The following is a 27,079-nucleotide window of genomic DNA, read 5'->3' as shown; positions in this document are numbered from 1 at the left end:
AGCTGTTGTCTTCAATATGCATCCATCCATCCATTATCAAAACCACTTATACTGCTCTGAGTCGTGGGTATGCTGGAGCCTATCCCAGCAGTTATTGGGTGGCAGGCAGGGAGACACCCTGGACAGGCCGCCAGGCCATCACACAGGGCCCACAGCCACACACACACACACACACATACCTAGGGACAATTAGTATGGCCGATTCACTTGACCGGAGCCCCGGAGGAAACCCATGCAGACACGGGGAGAACATGCAAACTCCACACAGGGGATGACCTAGGACGACCCCCAAGGTTAGACTACCCCGGGGCTCGAACCCAGGACCTTCTCACTGTGAGACGACTGAGCTAACCACTGTGCTACCATGCCACCCTTCAATATGCAAGTGATGGTAAAATAATGAGACCTTTGTTTGCATGTAAATCTTAAATGTTGTAAATTTTAAGAACAGAACTACCATTATGTTACTGAGAATTTCGTTCGTTGTTTTATTTGCACAATTTAAAAAATACACAAAAATGACAAAGATAAATAATATGCCATGCAGGGATAGTCAAAAACCCGGTGGGCTTATTTGAAGCCTCCACCATAACAATGTTAAATTTCACAATGTTACAGAGAACACAGACATACAGAAAATGATTACATAAAAGTCATGGAAAACTGGCAAACTAATAGCAACAAAATTTATATAGCAACAATATCAAAAATAAAAGCAGAAAATGTGAGCGTGTGATGTGCATGTGTGTGTGTGTATGCGTGTCTGCGCTTGCGTGCATTTGTGAGGGAGATATTGGTTTATACACCAGTATTGAGACTCCTCAGCAACAGTAATGATACATGTCACTATGAGTGAAACAAATAAAACATGGACAACAATACATGGAGACAAGCGGTTACAAAACAGCAGTTGAATGGTTTTTTAAACACCTTTTGTAACAGTTTATAGAGGAACAGTTTTTTGCCAGGTAGGAAAAGCCACTCCATAATTTGGTAACCCCTAATTTAATCTAATTTAGTTATCCAGAGTATTAAAACCAGTGTCAATCTCTGGCCCAGAGCTAAAGCAAACCTGAGGTAATTTAAGAACTGGTAAAAAGGGGTTAAAGCAAGTCTGGGCTCAGTATTATGTCAGAGTTGAAGATGAGTACAAGTCACAATTCCAATGTCACTAAAGCCTACTTGAAGGTCCGTTTATAGCAGAGATAACACAGCAGGGGAAATCAAAATGCAAAATGTGATTGGTTAAAGAACGTTTCAATCTATATACAATCAATGCAATCATTCCAAATGTCACTCAAGCGTTTCACACAAGGATAACTCAAAAGACATTCAATATTTGTCTATTTTTTAGAAGGTTGTTATACCACCACAGGTGATTTGCTGGCCGGGAGGGGGGTGCTTCTATTTGATTTCCATCTCTTATTTCCTATCATATCCATTCAATACTGACTGCCCTTGACCTCAAATCCAAGCCATCAAAAGCAGGGCTTTGTGCCGTCTTAGCGTTAAAGAGCCTCAGCTAAGATAGCAACATCTGTATTATACCCCCATACCTTCCACAGATGCTTTAGTCAAAAGGTTTTTGATGCACAACTTGAGTTTGCAACTGAGGACTGCCATCTTCTGGCTGCTTCAAAGCTGAAACTTGGTGCAAGTTCCATTTTCAGGAATGCTTTCTCTTTATTTTGTCAGCAAAAATTAAAATGGTGCAGTGGTATAATCACTATGCATCAGTAAGAGAGTCCGAGATATTAGTTGTCCCCACTCTGGTTTCTAATTTGTTAGAAAAAAATAGAGAATATGAAAAAAATGAAATGGTAATTCTTGCTACCAGTCATAAAGCTCAGGGATTCAAGACTGGACAAGCCACCTGCCCTAAGATGAAGTTCAAGCTATTGTGAGCCAGAATGGTATTTATAACAATGGCACTGTTGACACAGATCAGATGGTGCGCCAAGCTCCCCAGCTATGGTTGTTACAATTTTGTGTAGATTATATTTAAACCACGGACTTTGTGGGGAAATTAGTTAATCTCACTTTGATAAAAAGCAAAAACAAAAAAACATTTGTCCAAATCAAGGATATACCTTTGAATACACATAATACAAGGCATAAAACTCTAGGTCTTAAGACTGCAAAAGGCACTCAGGAACCTATGGGCCTTGCTTTAATAAGTTACACCAGTAATATAAGCTCTCGCCCCATCCTCCAGTTATTCATTAACTTCTGCATATTGAAAACATATGAGTGGATACACAGAGAAGGCGTTTAAAAAGCGAATTCTCGATATTGGACACCCTCATTTAAAACAGACAGTAATACCTCATCGACTTTAAAGGAAGCAATTCATAAATAGGTGACACCAGTTGGCTTCTGTCCAAGTTGCACAATCACATTCTTGTTGTTAATTATGTTACAGGGTATTCAGCTAGTCAGCAATGCTGTGATTAACGAGGAACATGATGTCAGACCCTGTTTTTGACCAGCCTAACTTTGAAAATCCAAAATGGTCAAAATGACCGGCTTTGTCGTTGTAGTGTTAAAAATCACTTGACATGGGCAAAAAAAATCTCAAAACTTGTTGTTTGCGAGATGCACCAACTTTCAAACCAGACCTTAATGGACATGATTTCTACATTAAAATAGTACTGTTTCCATTGTTTCAGTGTCACTTTCCAACTAGACCTAAATGAACATGATTTCTACATTAAAAATCTGTGCTAACCTGTCACTTTCAGACACTAAGAGATGCTGAATCCCCATTGGATTTACTGACAAGGGTACAACAACAATTTTTGCATGTTCGAATCAAATATGCTACCATTAACCTTCTTGCTAATGCCACACCAAAAATAGAAAAAGGTTAAAAAAAAGTTGTTTTTTACAGCACATTTTCAAGCTATACAGTTATTTGAATTTTATTTTTGTTATTTTTTGTTTTTTTTTGCATACGTTAAGCTCCACTCCAAGATAAACCCACTCACCCGCAACTCCAAAACCAAAGTTTTTTCTTGGCAACAAAAATACTTGTGGAAAATCAGATTGAGTTTGAAACTATAGTCACCCAAAGTTCTCTGAGCCATGGGAAATCTGGTGCTGGAGAAATGTTTCCAAGCAGGAAAATGTCTCAGTACATTCAGTACATTCATAGAGAACTTCAGCTGAGGTACCTTTATCCTGAGTATGGCCCATATTGTCCTCTTCCTCTGCATTAACCGTCTCCAAGACTATGTCCTTTTTCACAACAATTGTGGGAGATGTTTGTCCTGCAACATCTGCTTCTCCAGCACTTGGATGACTTTTAAGGTGATGCTCCAGAGCAGAGGAATTTCTGAAGAGAGCTGGACATTGGGGACATTTGTGCGAGTCACTGGGTTGCTTTTTATGGTAACGTAGATGCCTTTGGTAAACACACAACAGTCCAAATCGTTTCCCGCATTCCTGACATTTGTAGTTTACCCTTGACTTAGCAACTGGCTTTCCCGGTGTCTTCATATTTTTCTCTTGAACTGATTCCATTTGCTCACTGTCTACACAACTTCTGTATTTCCCCTCTCGGAAAGAGTTCAAAGCAGAACCATGTTGGGGAACTGTATGTAATGCCATGTGTTTCAGCGCTGGTTTCTTTTCCAATTCAGGTTTGTGGTACATGGCAATATGCCTTCTAACATCACAGCGTTGAGGAAAATGTCTACCACAGAACACACAAGTGTGCATAGTCCCTTTATGGTATCTCATGTGCCGAGACAAACTGCTGGAATGATTGAATACACGATGGCAATGTTTGCAAGGATGTAGTTTGGCATTAGGATTACCCCTTCTGCCACGTCTTCCTTTGGTTCCTGTTTGTATTTTGCTGGTCCCTCTTTGCTTAACTGTTTTTTGTGTTTCTTGATTTAACTGATCTATTTCTTCCTGGGTTTGATGGGTCAGATGGTGCTGCTTAAGAGCTGTCAACTTTTGGAAACGATCCCCACATAAACCACATCTGTATGGGGTAAAGGAAGATGCAGTATCAGTCACATTACTAACTGCTTTATAATCCATAGTCTTCACATCAATGGATCCACCATTGCGATAATTTTCATATGGTACATCCTCTTGCTTCTTAGAGTTTACCTCAATTTTTGAGCCAAAGGCAGCACCAGGTTCTTTTCCTTTACAATGGTAGAGCGAATGTGTCTGAAAATCTGACAGCCAGAAAAAATTTAACCTGCACTTTTTGCAAGGATATGTTTTCTCTACTCTTTTTGGATGATTATTCTCAGATTTGGCCATGGGCTTAATTTTGGGGAAAAGGTGATTTTCTTTGTGATGTGCATTCAATGCATCCACTTTAAGGAATCTTTTACCACAATGTCCACAATAGTAAAATCGTTCATGTGCATGTTCTTGTATGTGTTTCTTCAGTGCATCTCTACCCTCAAAAATCTTACAGCACAAAGTACACTTGTAACCACGCTCTGTGTTTCGATATTGCTGGTGACGATGTAAACTAAGCTGACTGTTAAATGATCTGTTACAAATTTCACAACGGTAATTGCCATGATGAGATCTATCCAAGTTTAAGGCCAGATCTGTTGTGTTCACCTTTAAGGCATCCCTTAAAGGGTTGGAATGTGGAGGAAGAGTTGGAGAAATAGGCTTGATGGAAGAAGGGAAACACGATGATTGTATGCCAGGAGATTTTGGTCCAATGGAAGTGTGTTGTGACTGCTCAAAACCATTTATGAGTGTCAGAGTACCATTTTCCTGTAACACATATTCTCGAGGAACTTCAAATCTATTGGAAGAGCCATCTAAGGAAAATGATTCCAAGGGTCCGTGAATAGCCATGTGGGTCAGAACATTAGGGTACTGGCTGAAACCGTCACCGCACTCAGTGCAGATGAAGCTGCTTGATTCTGCAGGCTGTTTAGAAGCAACACTGCCCAAAGAGTTGTTTTTCTCCATGATTAACAAACTGTCCATAGGTGCAGGGTATCACTCTTCAAATCGAGGGTATGGGTGGAAGTCTCCCCTGACCATCATCAAGTAAGGCGTCATATAGGACGGGCTATGACACAACCGACCTCTGATTCTCAAAAATACATCTTACCATTAAACAATATTTGAGGTAGGTTTAAAAAGAGTTTAAAAGTTTACTTCTGATCTTCTTGTTCATCTTTCCATTGCTCTTTTCTTTGACATGTCACCACCTGAGGTTAAAAAAAGAAGAAACAAATTAACATTTCATCGAGCTAAGCCCACATAAACAAAACACGTTTCTTGCACAAATAAGACGAATTTAAAGCTACAATCTAGAAGTTTTACATGCAAACAAAAATGCTTTCTGATCATTTCTATCTATGGGTGGCCAATATGGATTAAAACTTTTTCAGGCCATTTGTTATTTTATATCACGGTAATATATATACAGTGCATTTAGAAAGTATTCAGACCTCTTCACTTTTTTCACATTGTTATGCTGCAGTCTTGTACTAAAATCGTTTAAATTCATTCTTCCCCATCAATCTACACTCAATACCCCATAATGACTAAGGGAAAACAGGGTTTTAGAAATTTTTGGTAATTTATTAAAAAGGGAAAACTCAAATATAACATTGGATATAAGTATTGACGGGTTTCCTGTTTACAAACATTACTGGGTGCGTGCGCAGTCAGGGGACAAAACCACTTTGGTAGCTCTCAAAAGATTATGAGATGCATAATCTTGAGAGCTACCAAAGCAGTTAAACAATGAAAATGTTCAACATTCCAAAGAGGTTGGAATGTTGAACATTTTCTACCCATCCTCTTGGCAGGTTTTGCAGTTTATTGCACAACAACTGCGCATCATCTCTGCTGTATCTGAGCTTTATCTTGGTTAGAATTTCGGCGCTGTAGCTGCTTTCTGCCACCTAGTTGCGCACACATCTCTGTGATGACGTTGCACGGAAACCCTCCTATTCAGACCCTTTTACTCAGTACTTAGCTGAAACACTTTTGGCAGCAATTACAGCCTCGAGTCTTCTTGAGTATGCCACGACAAAGCTTTGCACACCTGGATTTGGGGATTTTCTGCCATCTTCTCTGCAGGGCATCTCAAGCTCTGTCATATTGGTTGGGGACCATTGGTGGACAGCCATTTTCAGGTCTCTCAAGAGATGGGTTCACTTGGTTTCAAGTCAGGGCTCCGGCCCAGCCCCTTGACTTGAAACAAGGACATTCAGAGTTGTCCCTAAGCCACTCCTGCCTTGTAGAGTCATTGTGCTGTTAGCAGGTGAACCTTTAGCCAAGTCTGAGGTCCTGAGCACTCTCAACCAGGTTTTCATAAAGGATATCTCTGTACTTTGCTCCACTCAGCTTTCCCTCAACCCTGACCACTACCACAGTTACTGCCGCTGAAAAACATCCCCACAGCATGACGCTGCCACCACCATCCTCTACCGTTGGGATGGTATTGGGCAGGTGATGAGGGGTGCCTGGTTTCCTCCAGACATGACACTTAGAATTGAGGCCAAACACTTCAAAATTGGTTTCATCAGAACAGAGAATTTTGTTTCTCATAGTCAGAGTCCTTAAGGTTACATTTTTGCAAACCGCAAATAAGCTTTCATGCGTCTTTCACTGAGCAGAGACTTCCGTCTCGCCACTCTGCCATAAAGTCCAGATCAATGGAGTGTTGCAGTGATGGCTGTCCTTCTGGAAGTTTCTCAAATCTCTACACAGGATCTCTGGAGCTCAGCTAGAGTCACTATTAGATCCTTGTTTACCTTCCTAACCAAGGTCCTTCTCCCCCAATTGCTCAGTTTAGCTGGGCGGCCAGCTCTAGAGAGAGTCCTGGTTGTTCCAAACTTCTTCCATCTAAGAGTTATGGAGGCCGCTGTGCTCTTGGAAACCTTCAATGCAGCAGATTTTTTTTGTAGCTTTCCCCAGATCTGTGCCTCACAATCCTGTCTCTGAGCTCTACAGGCCGTTCCTTTGACCTCATAGTTTGGTTTTTGCTCCGATATGCATTGTCAGCTATGAGAGCATATACAGGTGTATGTCTTTCCAAATCATGTCCAATCAATTGCATTTACCACAGGCGGACTCCAGTCAAGATGTAGAAACGTCTCAAAGATGACCAAGAGAAATGGGAGGCACCTGAGCTAAATTTCAAGAGTCATAGCAATGGGTCTGAATACTTACGTCAATGTGATATTTCAGTTTTTCCTTTTCAATACATTTGCAAGATTTTTCAAATTCTGTTTTAGCATTGTCATTATGGGATATCCGCATAGATTGATGAAGGAAAAAAATGACTTTTTTTTGGATTTTCCCCCCTTTTTCCTCCCCAATTGTACCTGGGCAATCACCCCGCTCTCTGAGCTGTCCCAGTCGCTGCTCCACCCCGTGCCAATCTGGGGAGGGCTGCAGACTACCACATGCCTCCTCCGATACATGTGGAGTCGCCAGCCGCTTCTTTTCACCTGACAGTGAGGAGTTTCACCAGGGGAACGTAGTGTGTGGGAGGATTACGCTATTCCCCCCAGTTCCCCCTCCCCCCTGAACAGGCGCCCTGACTGACCAGAGGAGGCACTAGTGCAGCGATCAGAACACATACCCACATCCGGCTTCCCACCTACATACACGGCCAATTGTGTCTGTAGGGATGCCCAACCAAGCCAGAAGTAACACGGGGATGCAAACTGGCGTTCCCCATGTTGGTAGGGAATGGAATAGACCACTATGCTACCCAGATGCCTGGAAAAAATCAATTTCAATGATTTTAGCATATGGCTGCAACATAACAAAATTTGAAAAAAGTGAAAGCGTCTGCATACTTCCTGAATGCACTGTAGAAGATTAAGACATCCACTCCAATTTGCTCCAGTACTGCTCAGACCAGAATGCTCTATTACTCATAGCTAGCTTGTTCCAACTACCAACTTGTCAACCATCGAAATAGTCGTTAGTTGCAGCACTAAATTGCCCTGAAGGTTTTACTCAGTTTGACCCAGAGGAAATTTTAACATTTATGTTGGCTGCACTATTTAAAGCCCCTATGTGTTGGCTTATTTGAAGAGTCATTGGTATCACTCTGCATTGCCTGTATTATATACAATCTAAATGAAAAATAATTTATTGAGGTTAAAGTTACTTATACCCACTTTAATGAAATTCCTAAATTGAATCATTTATATGTTGACATTGTCTGGATACTTTCAACTGTCTGTCTGAATTCACAAAAATGAAAAAAGTAAATTGTCATTTTTACCCCAACAACTGACTTTTGTGCCTCGACAAGTTAAAGGTAAATGTACTTCTCCAAAGGACAAGTGTCTCAAAAAGTTAATATTGAGCCCTACACAGGTTGCAGAGTAGGGCTGGGCAATATGCCGAAAATTTAGTGAAACCAAAGTTAAGAATCTTTCACTAACCTAATTTTGTTGACATCAGTTGTAAGGGGAAAACGAATGTAACCAATGCATAGTGGAAAAGTACTGAGCAAGTGAGCAAACTCAACAAAGTGGGATAATATATAAAAGAGTGTGTCAGCGAGGACGGTTACAAGGATTTACTTATGAAATTATCTAGACAGGAACGGGAGTGGCGCGCAATAGATAAGACCTCATACCATCCCTTTGTAGCTACACTCAAGGCCGTTCCACCTGATAATGTGACTGTGGTATAGCTCAGAAAGAGTATAAAGCTGGAGAAAAAACAAGAGAGGGCGCGCACATAGGTAACTATGCTTGATGCGTACCATGCTTAAGCATTAATAAAGTTTGACAATACTGTGAAGAACTTTGAGTCTGAATCCTTTGTGATAGTCTGGTAAAACAATTGCCATGACATCGGTATGTTTGATAAAAGCTTTACCCCACTGCGTAACATTGTGAGCCGTCCCCTTAAAAAAAAAAAAAAAAAAAAAAAAAAACTACAACACCCAGTCATCATATCCAGTCACCTGATTCCACCTATTCCAGCCTTTCTAATTCAAAACAAACTCAGCATGCTGTGCATGAAACATGAGCACTAATACTGAGCCCCTGTCAGGTAGCAACGACTGAAGAGAAGACGACAACAAGGTGGTATCCAGAAAAATGCAGCATCAGTCATTTATTTGGTTATATTTGGCTTCAGCAATGGGGATACTGACTAAAGAGAAATAGAACGTAAAATCTGTTACAAAACTGAGACAGACATGTGCACTCATGGCCAAAATGATTCCCAAAGTTGCCTTCTCTAACATAAGCATTTACCAATGTTGCTCAATATGTAAAAAGGTAAAAAATAAATTTAAAAAAACAAACAGCCACTGAGGATGCACAAGGGTAAAAAAAACAAAAAAACATGCACTGGATATTAAAAAAAAAAAACCCAGCCACTGGGGATGCACAAGCCAGTACATTCTTAGTGCCGGTCCCAAGCCCGGATAAATGGGGAGGGTAGCATCAGGAAGGGCATCCAGCGTAAAATCCTTGCCAAATCAAATATGCGGTTCATAAATAAGATTACATACCGGATCGGTCGAGGCCCAGGTTACCAACGACTGCCACCTGTGCTGTTAACCAGCAGGGTGCCGGTGGAAACTATGCTACTGGTGGGCAAAGGAGGAGAGGGGGAAGGCATGTTCAGAGGAAGCGAGAGAGGAGGAAAGGTAGGCGTGTGGAGGTGAGAGTCAGAACTTTGAATGTTGGCACTATGACTGGTAGAGGGAGAGAGCTGGCTGATATGATGAAAAGAAGAAAGGTATGCCTACTGTGTGTGCAAGAGACCGGGTGGAAAGGGAGTAAGGCCAGGAGTATCGGAGGTAGGTTCAAACACTTCTACCATGGTGCGAATGGGAGGAGAAATGGGGTAGGGGTAATTCTGAAGGAAGAGTATGTCAAGAGTGTGCTGGAGATGAAGAGAGCGTCAGACAGTGATGTGTATGAAGCTGGAAACCAAAGGTGTATTGCTGAATTTTATCAGCACATATGCCCCACAAGTTGGGTGTGAAATGGAAGAGAAAGAAGAATTCTGGAGTGAGTTGGATGAGTGGTGGAGAGGGTACCGAAGGAGGAGAGAGTGGTGATTGGAGCGGACTTCAATGGACATGTTGGTGAAGGGAACCGAGGTAATGAGGAGGTGATGGGAAGGTATGGAGTCAAGGAGAGAAATGTGGAAGGACAGATGGTGATCGATTTTGCGAAAGGGATAGAAATGGCTGTGGTGAAAACATATTTCAAGAAGAGAGAGGAACACAGGGTGACGTACAAGAGTGGAGGAAAGTGCACCTAGGTGGACTATATCTCATGTAGAAGGCGTGATCTAAAAGGGATTGGAGACTGCAAGGTGATGACAGGGGAGAACGTAGCTAGGCAGCATCGGATGGTGGTCTGTAGGATGACTTTGGAGACCAAGAAGAGGAAGCAAGTGAAGGCAGAGCCGAAGATCAAAGGGTGGAAGTTGAAGAAGGAAGACTGCTGTGTGGAGTTCAGGCAGGAGTTAAGACAGGCACTGGGTGGTAGTGAAGAGTTGCCAGATGGGTGGGCAACCACTGCAGAAATAGTGAGGGAAACAGCTAGGAAGGTACTTGGTGTGTCGTCAGGACAGAGGAAGGAAGACAAGGAGACTTGGTGGTGGAATGAGGAAGTACAGCAAATTATACAGAGGAAGAGGTTGGCAAAGAAGAAGTGGGATAGTCAGAGAGATGAAGAAAGTAGACAGGAGTACAAGGAGATGCAGCATAAAGCGAAGAGAGAGGTGGCAAAGATAAAGGAAAAGGCGTATGGTGAGTTGTATGATAGGTTAGACACTAAGAAAGGAGAAAAGGACTTGTAACCGATTGGCTAGACAGAGGGACTGAGCTGCGAAGGATGAGCATCAAGTTGCGCGATCAATGATAGAGACGGAAATGTGCTGACAAGCGAGGAGAGTGTGCTGAGAAGGTGGAAGGAGTACTTTGAGGGGCTGATGAATGAAGAAAATGAGAGAGAGAGAAGGTTGGATGATGTAGAGATAGTGAATCAGGAAGTGCAGTGGATTAGCAAGGAGGAAGTGAGGACAGCTATGAAGAGGATGAAGAGTGGAAAGGCAGTTGGTCCTGATGACATACGTGTGGAGGCATGGAGATGTTTAGGAGAGATGGCAGTGGGGTTTTTAACTAGATTGTTTAACACAATCTTAGAAAGTGAGAGGATGCCTGAGGAGTAGAGAAGAAGCATACTGGTACCGATTTTCAAGAACAAGGGCGATGTGCACAACTGTAGCAACTACAGAGGTATCAAGTTGATCAGCCACAGCATGAAGATATTGGAAAAAGTAACAGAAGCTAGGTTAAGAGGAGAGGTAACGATTAGCGAGCAGCAGTATGGTTTCATGCCACGAAAGAGCACCAAAGATATGATGTTTGCTTTGAGAATGTTGATCGAGAAGTATAGAGAAGGCCAGAAGGGGTTACATTGTGTCTTTGTAGATTTGGAGAAAGCATACGACAGGGTGCCCAGAGAGGAGGTGTGGTATTGTATGAGGAAGTCGGGAGTTGCAGAGAAGTATGTAGGAGTGGTGCAGGATATGTATGAGGGAAGTGTGACAATGGTGAGGTGTGTGGTTGAAATGACAGATGGATTCAAGGTGGAGGTGGGATTACATCAAGGATCGGCTCTGAGCCCTTTCTTGTTTGCAATGGTGATGGACAGGTTGACAGACAAGATGAGGCAGGAGTCTCCATGGACGATTATGTTTGCGGATGACGTTGTGATCTGTAGCGAGAGTAGGGTGCAGGCTGAAGAGAGCCTGAGGAGGTGGAGGTATGCACTGGAGAGAAGAGGAATGAAAGTCAGTAGGAGCAAGACGGAATACCTATGCGTGAATGAGAGGGAGGACAGTGGAATGGTCAGGATGCAAGGAGGTGTAGCTGAATTATGCAAGGTGACGAAGGCATATGAGTTTAAATACTTGGGGTCAACTGTCCAAAGTAACGGGGAGTGCAGTAGAGAGGTGAAGAAGAGAGTGCAGGCAGGGTGGAGAAGAGTGTCAGGAGTGATTTGCGACAGAAGTGTACCAGCAAGAGTTAAAGGGAAGGTTTACAAGATGGTTGTGAGACCAGCTATGTTATATGGTTTGGAGACAGCGGCACAGATGAAAAGGCAGGAGGCAGAGCTGGAGGTGGCAGAGTTGAAGATGCTAAGATTTTCCTTGGCAGTGACGAAGAAGGACAGGATTAGGAATGATTATATTAGAGGGACTGCTCAAGTTGGACGGTTTGGAGACAAAGCAAGAGAGGCAAGATTGAGATGGCTTGGACATGTGTGGAGGAGAGATGCTGGTTATATTGGGAGAAGGATGATGAATATGGAGCTAGCTGCCAGGGAAGAGGAAAAGAGGAAGGCCAAAGAGGAGGTTTATGGATGTGGTGAGGGAAGACATGCAGGTGGCTGGTGTGACAGAGGAAGATACAGAAGACAGGAAGAAATGGAAACGGATGAGCCGCTGTGTTGACCCCTAACGGGAGCAGCCGAAAGTAGTAGTAGTAGTAGTACTAGTAGTAAGTAGTAGTAGCTTAATATGTAAAAGATTCACACAGATGGAACGAAATAACTGATGCCATTATATCCTAAATAGCAAAGGACATGGTTACCATAGCAGCAGTCTCACAGTGGTTTCAGAAGACCCACTCAAACACTTGACAAGTAATTTCATGCCTCCAGGAATTTTTTTTCCCCAAACTGCCGTGTCTGAAAAATGCAGCGATAAGATAGGTGTTAGCTGTTGACTAACATGATCTTTCAGCAGTTCATGTAATACAGACTTTTAGGCTAGAAACATACTTAACGCAAATACGCAAGCATCAACGGAAGGCAGACGTAGGGCAGACACAGGTCCGAGTGTCCATACCCCATGCGTTGATCTGACTTTCGAAACCTGAACCACATCCACATGATGGAAGTGCCTGATGTTTAGTAACAAGTTCTTCTCCATCTTGTACTGTTTGCAGAGGTGTAAAAACCAGGTCCAGAAAGTGCAAGTCCAAACCATGTATTTGCTCTACTCATGCACTAAACCAGCAGATTCTAGTCAAGGCCACTCCTCAACTAGGTAGGGAAAAGTAGTTAATGAAACCAGCTGGTTTAGTAACATGGTTGGGAGTAAATACACGGTTTTGACATTTACTTTCTGGACCTGGTTTTTACACCTCTGATTGTTTGGGAGACATTTTGTTTTGCATTTACAACTTCGCTCTCCTTCTCCACATTGTTCCTATATGAAAATAAAAAGCAGTTCTGCACAAAATCAAGTTAAGCCGACATTGCCGTGGTCCTCCCCACTGATTTGTGACAAAGCGCCAGACATACTAAAAGGGAAAGTCTACCTTAGTAGAAACTATATAGCCAAATTTCTGCCGCTGCATGGTATATACTGTCATACCTGCCAACCTTAAGAAAATATCCAAATCCTTAATGCTTTTGTAGCTGCTCCTTTTAACTGTCTGTTGGATAGGGCTTTATTGTATCTGTCTTCACCACTGCAGCTAAATGCAAAGGAACAAAGGAGGCAGCACCAAGTACTCATGAATAAGCACATAGTATGACAGAACAAGCTCATAGAAGACTTATTGTGGTGATCTTTTTGTTACCGGTGGGGAAAGTGCCAACACAACAGTACTGGCACCTGCTCCATTTTAACTGGATCTCTGGATTTCGAGTGGTGAATCTCAAAGGCAGTTAACAGTGTCACCATTGGTGTTAGAAAGAAATAACAACAGTCTTTAGGACTGTAGCTTTATTAACGCTGGGAATGACTGTGTACTTTGCTTGAGGAAGCAAACTGCAAAAAAAAAAAAAAAAAACCCACAAGTCTTGCATGTCAATCCTTTAGCACAGGAAAACCCATGTGACAGTGGTGAGTGCATGTCCAATGCAAATCTCCATGGCTCATATATCAACATGAAGCCTTTTAGTCCGAAACACTTACTGGCTAAATTACATGGAAAACATTTACAAATATATACATTTTTTCTGACAGTTGATTTTGAACTTGAATGTATAGTTTTGGGAGTGCTCCCTGAGCAAATACTTTACAACTTAGTAAAGTATATCTGGGGTCGATGGTCTTCAAGGGGAACAATCATGACTTCCAACATTATCTGTACTGTTGGGATAACACTCCAATAGCACCCATAATACTGAGCTGTCTTCTGTGCGTCACTGAAATGCCACTGAAGTCATGCCGCTGGTAACATCGCAGGCAGTAAATCTGTGAATGTGAAAACTTACTTCCTGGTTTGCCAGTAGGCTGCATTGTATTGTTATTCACATTTTCATATTCAAATACCATGACGTGAGAAGATGGAGAGGTCTGGCCACAGGGCATGAGCTTTGTATTCTACCAACTCTTTCAAAGTCACAAGACAAGAGGGGGTTGCAAGACTACTGCATCTGGCCAGGTCTTCAGAAAACTAAACTGGGTGCAAAAAAGTGTATTATAGTAGAACCTATAATGTCGGGAACTGGCGGCCTGTTATTTTTACATTTTTGCTGTATGCTACTGTTGTGATATTGTACTGTGGGGTTTAGCCATAGCTTGGAACTATACCCCATCTATCCCCAATTAACCACCTGCAGAAACCTGCAATAGCAAAACTGAAAGCATGGGCAATATTAATTTAATGGCAAAAGTGGCTGTGGGCTCGCTTGTGCCAACTTTGGCGCAGTTCCAATTAATGAAAAGTCAATGGAAAAAAAGGGAATTGGTTGCTCGAGTGGAACATCTTACAAGAATAGATTGCTTCATAACATTATGCATATACTAGATTAGGGTTGAGCTGGTTTAAAAATGTTCACACCAGTTTGATATTAAGCCAAACACCAGACCTAACCAGTATAACTGAATTTTACCACAAGGTATCGCACTTAACTCAGCAGCCGCCGCTCCTGAGTGAAACATAAATGAGACTTAATGAGAGTGTAGCACTGACGTGTTTTTTATTTCTCACAACAAAAATTCAACTTTTCTGATTCTAAACATTTAGATAATAAATATAATAAGACTTCAACCTAGTGCAACTTGAGAAAATATCAAATTATCATAATCTCGTCTATGTTTTCAGTTCACCTTTTGTCGGCTTTGTTTCTGAAATGTTGCCATATTGGCGCAGTTTTTGTTTTCTTTGACAGTAACTCTGCAATGTCTCGTCTCTCATCACCCCCAAAATGAAAAAATCACACCGTGTGCATCTTCCCTCCACCCACCTCTAATGCAATTTGATCTCCATGTTGCCGGCCTAGGCTAGCTTGACATTAATGGCGCTTTTCCACTGTATAGTACCATACAAATTGTACACGGCCTGTCAGACACTAGTGGCTCTGTTAGTCTGTTTATAAACTAACATAATATTATGTATCATGTATTATGTATATGTATAATATTATGTATCACGTTGTTATATCACTTATCATTACTAATTGAAAATAAGTTGGATTTAGCATAGTAACGCCATTGGAACAGGTTGCAGGTGTAGTAGGCTACTTTTTAGTTTGCCAGAATGTCTCATACTGACAAATGCCGGTTCAGTCGGTTTGCGTAAAAATCAAACTGGTTTAAACTTGTACATTGAACTGGTAAACTGGAAACTGACCAAACTCTAGCATACATAATGTGAGTCTAAACAGCAGCTTGTTGCCATATATCTCCTTTCTCCATTCACTTTTATTGATTTGCACTGTACCAAAGTTTGCAAATATGTTTGGTGTGAACGCACCTTAAGTGTGGGGACTTTAAGTGTGGGTGCTACAACAGAAACTTTATTCCTCACAGACTAACATGACCCCACCCTTTTCCCTATATCAAATCCAAACCACACAACAAACCAAAACAAAACAAAACGGTGGGGTGGAATTGCATAGAGGTATCTAATTCCCCTCATTACAGACTATTCCTTTAAGATCACCTAATAATCCTTATATTGAATTATCTCCAACAAAAATCATCAAAAACATATCATATATTTATATCTCATACATAATCTCTTTGAACAATTCCAATCTGGCTTTCACCCCAAAAATAGCACAGAAACAGCCCTGGTTAAGATCACTTAATGACCTTCTTCGTGCAGCTGACTCCGGTCTACTCTCTATCCCCCCTCTTTGACCTCACCGCAGCCTTTGATAGTATAGACTAATCCAGCGACGTACTGGAAATTAACAAGTCGCCATTACTGCAGTGGCGCTTCCCTACAATACGTGCACGTTTGAATGCAAGCTGTGCTAAGAAGTGTACAATTTTCTACTTTTATCTTTTTAACATTATTCAATGTTACATTTGACAATGATGTCTAGGAAGTCGGGAAGAAGCTGTGCAGTTCTCGGCTGCTCCAACAGTAGTGGCAAACTTCAAGTTTGGAAAAAGACTGAATGCGAAATACACAAGCCTTTACTTCATGAAGATTGCCCCTGTCTGAGACCATACAGTTTACATAGATTCCCTGGCCGTGCAGAGGATAGATATTTGCCAGAAGTGGATTCATGATATTCGCCAGAAGTGGATTAAGAATACCAACAGAAAGGACTTTGTTCCCAATAAAAACAGCACAGTAGGTTTTGGTTAACAGTCGACAATCTATATCTATGGGTCACAGCATCTTTGACCTTGTAAAGTAGTCCTACTGTATGACTGCAGCACTTCCCTCTGTTGGCCATACAGTCACAGTTCACACCTACAACTTTGCCATCCTTTCTCTGCAGAGTTAATTCAACATTATGATGGTTGTTAATGGACTGTGAGTATCGGACAGGTCCTTTTAGAATGATGTGTTCATTATCTGGCAGAGTGTGCAATATTTGGCCAACCCATCTGGAGCTCAGGTAATTTTGACCCTGTAGTTGGCATTTTGTTGCTGATCACAAGCCAGGCATTAATGAAATAATCATGAATACCTACAAAAAACACATTTGTATTTTTAAAACGTTTTACTAATATAACTGGTCTATGATTAAATGCAACCCTTGAATGTTTACTAGCTATCTAGTAAAGTCACATTAGCATATTAGCTAGCTACACAAACGTTAGTTACTTCATCATTTGAAATGCGGCGGATGGTTAAGTGGTCATTTTTTTCTCTCTATCTGGCTACTGACATAACCGATGTCTAACTAATATGTGCAATTTGAATAACGTTAAGATCGCCATCCATAAGGTACCTTCATCAGTAACTGGGGGCCACTGTCTAACGTCGTCAATACAACTACCCATGCCGCTGTCACTGCTGTCACTTAGCAAGCAGTAGCAAACACTGCCACTTGCCGCTGCAGTACTGGCAGCATCGCTAGATGGTGGAACACACAAATTGGTTGGCGGATTGGTCTATATCCCATCAGCTCCTCATGGATCGTCTGGCTAGCACTGGAGCTGGGGACACTGTGCATTGGTGATTTGCTTCTTACCTTACAGACAGGACAAATTTTGTACAAATTCAGAATTACCAGTCAGAAAGTTTGACAGTTCCTCATGGAGTTCCACAGGGCTCAGTGTCAGGGCCACTCCTGTTCATTATTTACCTCCTCCCTTTTGGCAACATCTTCCAGCACTATGGTATTAATTTCCACTGCTATGCTGATGAAACACAGCTTTGTGTCCACAAAGCCCACTTCCACTCTCCCTTCCAGCACCCTCACTGCTTGTCTCCATGATATACAGAGATGGATGACTAACAATTATCTGAAATTCAACAGTAGTAAAACTGAGTTACTCCTCATTCTACACTCTCAAAATCTAATATTTGCTTGCTTTCCATTGCTGAGCCACCATATCTATCTCTGCTCAGGCAAAGAGCCTTGGTGTTATCCTAGATAGTACCCTTTCCTTTTCCAGTCATATAAACAACGTCTCCCAGATAACTTTTTTCCATCTATGAAACATCTCCAGACTATGCCCAGTTTTAACACAACACTCCACGGAAGTCTTAGTCAATGCTTTGGTCACATCACGCAATGACTACTGCAATGCGATCCTGGCAGGCATCCCCAACAAACGTATTCACCACCTTCAACTCATCCAGAATTCTGCAGCATGGATATTACACATTCCAAGTTAACTGACCATATCTCTCCCCTGGTGATTCAATTACACTGGCTTCCTGTGTCACAGTGGAGTCATTTTAAATTACAAAGCTCTTCATAATCTATCCCCTTTTTTATCTCACAGACCTCCTTCAGACTTACACCCAATCTTGCTCCCTGTGATCTTCACCAGCAGGCTTACTGGCACTACCAGCCACCAACCTCAGCAAAATGGGTGCCAGGACTTTCTATTATGCTGCACCCAAACTCTGGAACTCCATTCCCCATCACATCCACTTATTGGATTCCATTACAGAATTCAAAACTGTTCTTATAACCCACCTTTTTAAACTAACATGCACCCAAACTCTGGAACTCAATTCCCCGTCACTAGTGTTGCACAGTATACCGAAATTTAGGTACCTTTTCGATACTTTTTCGTTAAAAACAGTTTGGTATTAGAATTTCCCAACGTTCGGTTAGGGTAGGTCAAACATGTCTCCAGTGAAAGTGAACGAGAGGATGAAATGTATAATCTGTCTGAATGTCCACTAGGTGGCAGTAGTAGCAAAGTAGCCAAGTCAGGAGCATGTACAGTCTATGGTTAGGTGACATGCACCTGTGCATTCATCACTGTTGATAGAGCACGAGCCTCAGCCTCGATTGAGAGCGCGAACCAATGCCTCTGTCTCAACATGTCTACAACTGAAAACAACAGCGTGTCATCTTCAGAGTTAAAAATGATACCTCCATGCCCTGTACTGGTTAACTAAACGGGCTGCCGAAGTCTACTGTGGGACTACTTTGCCTACAGAGCCGACGCTGATGGTGAACCCACTGACATAATGAAGCCTGTATGCAAAAGGTGCTATAAAACAGTGTCGCGCAAAGGAGGGAACACTTCATACCTCGTCAAGCACCCGAGTGACAGACACCAAGACCTCTCCAAGAAGTACAAAACATGAGATGTTAGCGAATAAGCTAGCTGGCTAGCCAGCTGGTAGGATGGCGATGAGCTGCTAAATTATACGAGATATGTAGCGTATCAATGTCAGGCCTATTCTGTATCGTAAATAGCATGACAACCATATTAGAAAATGTGAGTTCCAAAACGACAAGTGTATTAAGCTACAGTTATTTGGGGGTCTCATTTTGGTGCTTTTTACTACTACTACTACTTTAGGCTGCTCCCATTAGGGGTCGCCACAGCGGATCGATACTCTGCTTCCATTTCTTCCTGTCTTCTGCATCTTCCTCTGTCACACCAGCCACCTGCATGTCTTCCCTCACCACATCCATAAACCTCCTCTTTGGCCTTCCTCTTTTCCTCTTCCCTGGCAGCTCCATATTCAGCATCCTTCTCCCAATATACCCAGCATCTCTCCTCCACACACCCAGGCCATCTCAAACTTGCCTCTCTTGCTTTGTCTCCAAACTGTCCAACTTGAGCGATCCCTCTAATATACTCATTCCTAATCTTGTCCTTCTTTGTCACTACCAGTGAAAATCTTAGCATCTTCAACTCTGCCACGTCCAGCTCCGCCTCCTGTCTTTTTGACAGTGCCACTGTCTCCAAACCACATAACATAGCTGGTCTCACAACCATCTTGTAAACCTTCCCTTTAACTCTTGCTGGTACACTTCTGTTACAAATCACTCCTGAAACTCTTCTCCACCCATTTCACCCTGCGTGCACTTTCTTCTTCACCTCTCTCCTGCTCTCCCCATTACTTTGGACAGTTGACCCCAAGTATTTAAACTCATATGCCTTTGTCACCTCCACTCCTTGCATCCTGACCATTCCACTGTCCTCCCTCTCATTCATGCATAGGTATTCCGTCTTGCTCCTACTGACTTTCATTCCTCTTCTCTCCAGTGCATACCTCCATCTCTCCAGGCTCTCCTCAGCCTGCACCCTACTCTCGCTACAGAGCACAATGTTATCCACAAACATCATCGTCCATGGAGACTCCTGCCCGGTCTTGTCTGTCAACCTGTCCATCACCATTGCAAACAAGAAAGGGCTCAGAGCCGATCCTTGATGTAATCCCACCTCCACCTTGAACCCATCGGTCATTCCAACCACACACCTCACCATTGTCACACTTCCCTCATACATATCCTGCACCACTCCTACATACTTCTCTGCAACTCCCGACTTCCTCATACAATACCACACCTCCTCTCTCGGCACCCTGTTGTATGCTTTCTCCAAATCTACAAAGACACAATGTAACCCCTTCTGGCCTTCTCTATACTTCTCGATCAACATTCTCAAAGCAAACATCGCATCTGTGGTGCTCTTTCGTGGCATGAAACCATACTGCTGCTCGCTAATCATCACCTCTCCTCTTTATCTAGCTTCTATTACTCTTTCCCATATCATCATGCTGTGGCTGATCAACTTTATACCGCTGTAGTTGCTAAAGTTGTGCACATCGCCCTTGTTCTTGAAAATCGGTACCAGTATGTTTCTTCGTCACTCCTCAGGCATCCTCTCACTTTCCAAGATTGTGTTAAACAAGCTAGTTAAAAACCCCACTGCCATCTCTCCTAAACATCTCCATGCCTCCACAGATATGTCATCAGGACCAACTGCCTTTCCACTCTTCATCCTCTTCATAGCTGCCCTCACTTCCTCCTTGCTAATCCACTGCACTTCCTGATTCACTATCCCTACATCATCCAACCTTCTCTCTCTCTCATTTTCTTCATTCATCAGCCCCTCAAAGTACTCCTTCCACCTTCTAAGCACACTCTCATCGCTTGTCAGCACATTTCCATCTCTATCCTTGATCGCCCTAACTTGCTACACATCCTTAACAGCTCGATCCCTCTGTCTAGCCAATCGGTACAAGTCCTTTTCTCCTTCCTTAGTGTCTAACCTGTCATACAACTTACCAAAGGTGTAAAAACCAGGTCCAGAAAGTAAATGTCTAAATATGTATTTGCTCCAACCATGTTACTAAACCAGCTGATTTCATTAACTAGCTTTCCCTACCTATTTGAGGAGTGGTGTTGACTAGAATCTGCTGGTGTAGTGCATGAGTAGAGCAAATACATGGTTTGGACTTTTACTTTTTGGACGTGGTTTTTACACCTCTGCAACTCACCATGCGCCTTTTCCTTTGCCACCTCTCTCTTCGCCTTACGCTGCGTCTCCTTGTACTCCTGTCTATTTTCTTCAACTCTCTGACTATCCCACTTCTTCTTTGCCACCTCTCTCTTCGCCTTACGCTGCGTCTCCTTGTACTCCTGTCTATTTTCTTCAACTCCCTGACTATCCCACTTCTTCTTTGCCAACCTCTTCCTCTGTATAATTTACGGTACTTCCTCATTCCACTACCAAGTCTCATTGTCTTCCTTCCTCTGTCCTTATGACACACCAAGTAACTTCCTAGCTGTCTCCCTCACTGTTTCTGCAGTGGTTGCCCACCCATCTGGCAACTCTTCACTACCACGCAGTGCCTGTCTTAACTCCTGCCTGAACTACACACAACAGTCTACCTTCTTCAACTTCCACCATTTGATCTTTGGCTCTGCCTTCACTCGCTTCCCCTTCTTGGTCTCCAAAGTCATCCTACAGACCACCATCCGACGCTGTCTAGTTACGTTCTCCCGTCACCACCTTGCAGTCTCCAATTCCTTTTAGATCACGCCTTCTACATAAGATATAGTCCACCTGTGTGCACTTTCCTCCACTCTTGTATGTCACCCTGTGTTCCTCCCTCTTGAAATATGTATTAACCACAGCCATTTTGGTGCTTTTTAAAACAGGTAAATAGCTAAATAGCATAGGGCTACTAGCTACATGTGCTGCCATGCCATTGTTCCGACGGCCCATTATTCCGAAACCCCAATAGTCTGAAAAATTTCCCATTGGACCGAAAGGCCATCTGTCTGACAGCCCGTTATCCCAAAAACAAACGGCCATTGCTCCAAGGCCCGTTGTTCCGAAAATACACAGTCTCCCCAGAGTTGTTAGTTCAGTGACCGCCGGTGTTCTCCTAAAAACTGTGACCCATCAGATTGTGTGACCCTGCCCTTAAAATGCGCTATTTCAGCCATTCCCCAGATGCTAATTCGAATTTTAACCACACTAAAACCACGTCAAAAATTGTCTCCAACAAAAGACCTAATCTTAACCATTTCTAACTTTATGCCTAAATTTAACCACATCGATCTGACTGCCGTATCCTGTCTGAAATTGTGCGTTTTAAAAGCATGGTCACATAATCTGAAGGATCACAGATTTCGGTGTAACACCTGCCCTTTCCAGTGTCATTGCGAATCATTGACCTGAACTGGCCAGAGATAAATACAAAAAAGTTGATATTTCAGTGTACATAAAGCGGTTTCTTCCTGGCATGTCATACCTTTTGTCCAACTCACGCACAACACTCCTTGAAGCCAGTTTTTTCCACAGTATACACAGGTACCTCATCCAGACAAATAAATTCTGCTACTGCCCTGTTAAGTCGTTTGGCATCTTCCATTACAAGTTGAAAGTGTTCTGAACTTTTTTAACTTAAATCATTGTTTTTCTGACTTGTAGATCCAATGAAAAACAAGTTTGTTTTGGGACTTTTCCAACAATCTCACAGTGTTAGGAAGCTGTTAATAAACTGTGAATTTGAAATTGTGATCAATCACATCCACTTACTGGACTCCATTACATAATTCAAAACTGCTCTTAAACCCACCTTTTTAAACTAGCAGACTCACTTTAACAGCATCAATTTCATTTTTTTTAACTCCTGCTGATGTATGCTCTATTTCTTATTGTGCGTTTTGTTGTTTGATGCACTAATGTTTGTACTACTTTCTTTTATTCTACTTGATGTAAGGTGACCTTGAGTGTCATGAAAGGTGCCTTTAAATAAAATTTGTATCATAATAAATCATCATCATGAAGATGAATTGAAATTTGAACTTTGCAGTTGCGACCACAAGATTACTGAAATTACACCATTGCCTTTGTACAAGCAGGATAAGTCCAAGGAACCCAGCTGTGAGAAAGGAAACAAGCCTATCAGATGCAGCCTAGGATGGGAAGATGCAGGTTGACCTTGACCAGAGGCTCATCTTTCCATGAGAGATAGTCACGACCAACCTCGGACTTCCTCTAGTCTTGCGGTTAACATCACTGAAGTCCCTGTGTATTGTGGAACTAACTGTGCCATGGGAGGCAGCAGTTGGTGAAGCATATGAACGCAAGAGGCTGAAATATTCCAATCAAGCAGCCAAAGAAGTACAATGGGGCAGGAGAACACAGGTGCTACCAGTGGAAGTCAGCTGCAGAGGCTTCATAGCCACATCTTCCACCCAGTTACTGAAAGGGATAACAGTCCAAGGACAGGCCCTCAGACAAGCAGTCAGGTCCCTGTCAGAGGCTTTCGAGTGAAGCAGCAACTAGCTCTGCCTGAAGAGGAAGGATCACAATTGGACTGCAAGATGACCATCAACCAGCAGGGGGGGTAAAAGCAGAGGGGGTTGGACCTGGGATGCCAAGTGTCACCATTGAGCCCTCTGGAGATGTCGTGGGCCTATCATCAAGAAAACATCAAGGAACGAGGGTGCCCACCTGGTGACCCCTATTACATAATAAACCCTATCACCAGCCAAGACATCAAGACAAGTGCCCGTTACTATAAGAAGGACTGTACTATCAAGTATTTGGCAGTACATGGCCCAGGGTTAGCAATGTTGCCTCACAGCAAGAAGGTCCTAGGTTCAAACCCTGGGCCGTACCAGGTCCTTTCTGTGTGGAGTTTGCATGTTCTCCCTCCGTCTGTGTGGGTTTCCTCCAGTTTCCTCCCAAAATCAAAAAAGACCCGCATGTTGGGCGTCCGGGTGGCGTAGTGGTCTATTCCGTTGCCTACCAATATGGGGATCGCCGGTTCGAATCCCCATGTTACCTCCGGCTTGGTCAAGCGCCCCTACAGACACAGCTGGCCGTGTCTGCAAGTGAGAAGGCAGATGTGGGTATGTGTCCTGGTTGCTGCACTAGCGCCTCCTCTGGTTGGTCGGGGCACCTGTTAGGGGAGGAGGGGGAACTGGGGGGAATAGCATGATCCTCCCACATGCTATATCCCCCTGGTGAAGCACCTCACTGTCAGGTGAAAAGAAGCAGCTGGCAACTCCACATATATTGGAGGAGGCATGTGGTACTCTGCAGCCCTCCCCAACTCAGCAGAAAGGGTGGAGCAGTGACTGGGATGGCTCGGAAGAGTGGGGTAAATTGGCCAAGTACAATTACGGGGTAAAAAACCAAAAAAAAAAGAAACATGTTGGGTTAACATTTCTGTCTGTGCCCCTGACCAACACATGGCAAGAAGAACTGGAGTTTGTCCCTGGGCGCTGCACAGCAGCTGCCCACCGCTTCCAGCGTGTCTACTGGGATGGAATAAATGCAGAGGATGAATTTCCCCACAAGGATTGATAAAGTACATTTTAATCTTAATCCTATGAGCTTAACTTTCTGTTGTACACATAAGACTTCTTTGAAAAGGATCACATGAATGGTTAATGCAACAGTGCATAAAATCTATGGCTAGACATGGCGACAACATTTAGGTTTGGGGCTGTTACATCTATTCTGCAGTCTGTGACTTGTAGAGGATCAACTGCAAACTGACCAAAGAGAAGCATTACCATTCTACAAAGGCATGCCATCTGTTCTGTCTTAAAAGTTGAGTGGGAGAAGATTCATTTTCCAGCAGAACATTGATCCCACATTATTAAAGTATCCATTTCCACATGACAGAACATTTCTGTGCCACATTTATCTAATAAACTATTGGCGAACTGTTTGTCCAATTTACAAATAACAGTACACAGCTGCCTATCTGATTAGAGAATCAGTTTGGTTTCACTTTTGGTGAAAGTGAAAAATCACACGATGACCTGTTAAGTTAAGTCATTTGATTCACTGTAAATATCAGAAATATTGCCTAACGCAATCTTAGGTTACTGAGAGTAACCTGAATCAGCTAGTTCTTAGCTGTCTCATGTTTCCAGCCTACCTAAAAAAAAAAAAATTAAAAAAAGGCATTTCACAGTTTGTAGAGAAACAGTCTTGTAGGAAGATTGACAACTCTCCATTCCATCAATAAAATGCTTAAATTGTTGATGCCTTCTAGCACCAGGAAGTGTGAACTGGTAAAGAATGAAGTGTAGTGAAGCTATATAGCTAAAGCGACACCTCATTTGACTACCAAGATTGAAAAATTTTCCGTTTTGGAATGCATCCAAAGGAGTTGAATCAAGTGCAACTGGACTTGGTATATGTCCGTGAAGACTAGCTTGGTCTAGTCAGAAAGGCACGAACTGAGGAAGCCTCTTGGATGAGAGGCAAAACGTCTTTACTGACTAGACAGATTTTTTTTTTTTACCAGCTATACAAAACAAATTGCTTTTTACTATTGCAATTACTATAATAATAGCAATTAATTGCTATTATTACTATTTTGTATATCATTTTGGTCTCATATGTGATTCTCAATCAATATTATAGTAGTGTGTAGTGATAATTGCAGTAACTATGCAGATATATTAATTCAACTGTTTCAACACTAAAGTGTAATACATTTAAATTAAGAAATTCAATGTTATTCGCCTTTAAGTGCAAGAAGAATAATTTATTAAGGAGTTTGAGAATATAACAATTGTAGATGAATTAACAATAAATAAATTAAAATTAATAACAGCAACAAGTTCAGTCATAGTTATTAATGTTTTTTTTTGTAGTCACATGTTGAGTCAAGCATTGTCACGATACTGGAATTTCTAACTGCGACAAGACCTTGAAAAAATATTGACATTCAAGACCATTTTGGATACCAAGGGGAAAAACTGACATTTAGACCATAAAATTTTACATTTCAAAGCCAAATATAACAAGGCTTTAACATAACAATGTGCAAGTCCAGATGACAGCAAGAGATGGAACGCTTGATCTGCGAGAAAAGGCAGCTCAAGAAGCAATGGAGGGAGGTTTCTGAAAGTGAGAAGGAATCAGAAACACTTTGTCATTTCATGAACTTGCGCATATGAAATGAAATGAAACATTGTTTCCCCCAGCCCACAGCAGTGCAACACAAAGACAAAAACACATATCCAAGAACTACAAGAACATGTGTATTCTTTTAGCTAACATTTAGCTAAAAAAAAAAAATCACTGTCCAAAAGAACGAACGCCAGCCACAATGACTGTCAGAATTGTCGGAATGCATGGGCTAGCAGTTAGCTTAGCCTGCCCTGTGTCCACGTCCTGTCAGACCGCCCTCAGTTTTTCCTTTTTGGGTGCAGCTCCGGTCAGGGCCGTGGTCCTTGGGCCCACAAGACGCAGTAGACCAAGTTCCCTCAGCTGATCCAACGCTAGCTCTCCCAGCCAGACACCTTCCACACACCTCCACGCACTCTACACGACGACACTAAAAACACAGACACGACGAGGCGGGGCCACCACCAAATTGCACTCGGTGTTATCAGAACTGCCAGTCTGCATGGGCTACTAGTTAGCTTAGCTTACCCTGCTTCCGCGTCCTGCCAGGAAGCAGAAGGAGGGCATCCACATTTTCCAGGGAAACATCAAAAGCCATTTAACAACCTTCAGATGAGCAGAGAAGCTGTAGAAATCACGGAAAAAGAAAGAACGAGCAAGACCACGTTTCTACAAGGATCCTTTCAAGTTCATGAAATCACTTTTCACCTAAGAAAAGGGAGGTAACCTGAAAACATCAAGACAGGAGCTAGATGAGCATCTGGAAAGAATGTATGCGGATGACAAGAAGAACGCGCAGAAAGCTATTCTATCAGATACCCCACCAATCTAACAACCAGAGCACCAGATGGACATTAATCCTCCAAAGTGGAATGGATCAGGCAGTGAAACGGGCAAGAGAATCATCAGCCTCAGGGCCAAATGGGGTTGCATATCGACTCTACAAGTGTGCTCCTGATGATCTTTGCTTCCCGTGGAAGCTTATGAGAGTGGCTTGGGAGAAGGGAATCAAACCCAAAGCATGGTGCAGCTCAGGAGGAGTCCTGATTCCGAAAGAGTGGGA

The 27,079-nt window shown here is 42.5% G+C and overlaps 1 protein-coding gene across 1 annotated transcript in view; it reads right to left on the bottom strand.

The window, feature by feature from the left end:
• Positions 1–473: 473 nt before the first annotated feature.
• si:dkeyp-84f3.5 (uncharacterized protein LOC334144 homolog) overlaps positions 474–27,079 on the bottom strand; it is a 39,265-nt gene continuing 12,659 nt past the window's right edge. Inside the window, exon 2 of the mRNA XM_056286378.1 lies at positions 474–5,201. Coding sequence (XP_056142353.1) covers positions 3,064–4,974 — 1,911 coding nt within the window. The 5' untranslated portion in view covers positions 4,975–5,201 and the 3' untranslated portion in view covers positions 474–3,063. The remainder of the gene's footprint in view (positions 5,202–27,079) is intronic.

This window comes from Lampris incognitus, chromosome 9, assembly GCF_029633865.1.
Source record: "Lampris incognitus isolate fLamInc1 chromosome 9, fLamInc1.hap2, whole genome shotgun sequence".
Lineage (NCBI taxonomy): Eukaryota > Metazoa > Chordata > Actinopteri > Lampriformes > Lampridae > Lampris > Lampris incognitus.
Note: the sequence above shows the minus strand (reverse complement) of the source record. Positions and strands in the feature narration are given on the sequence as shown.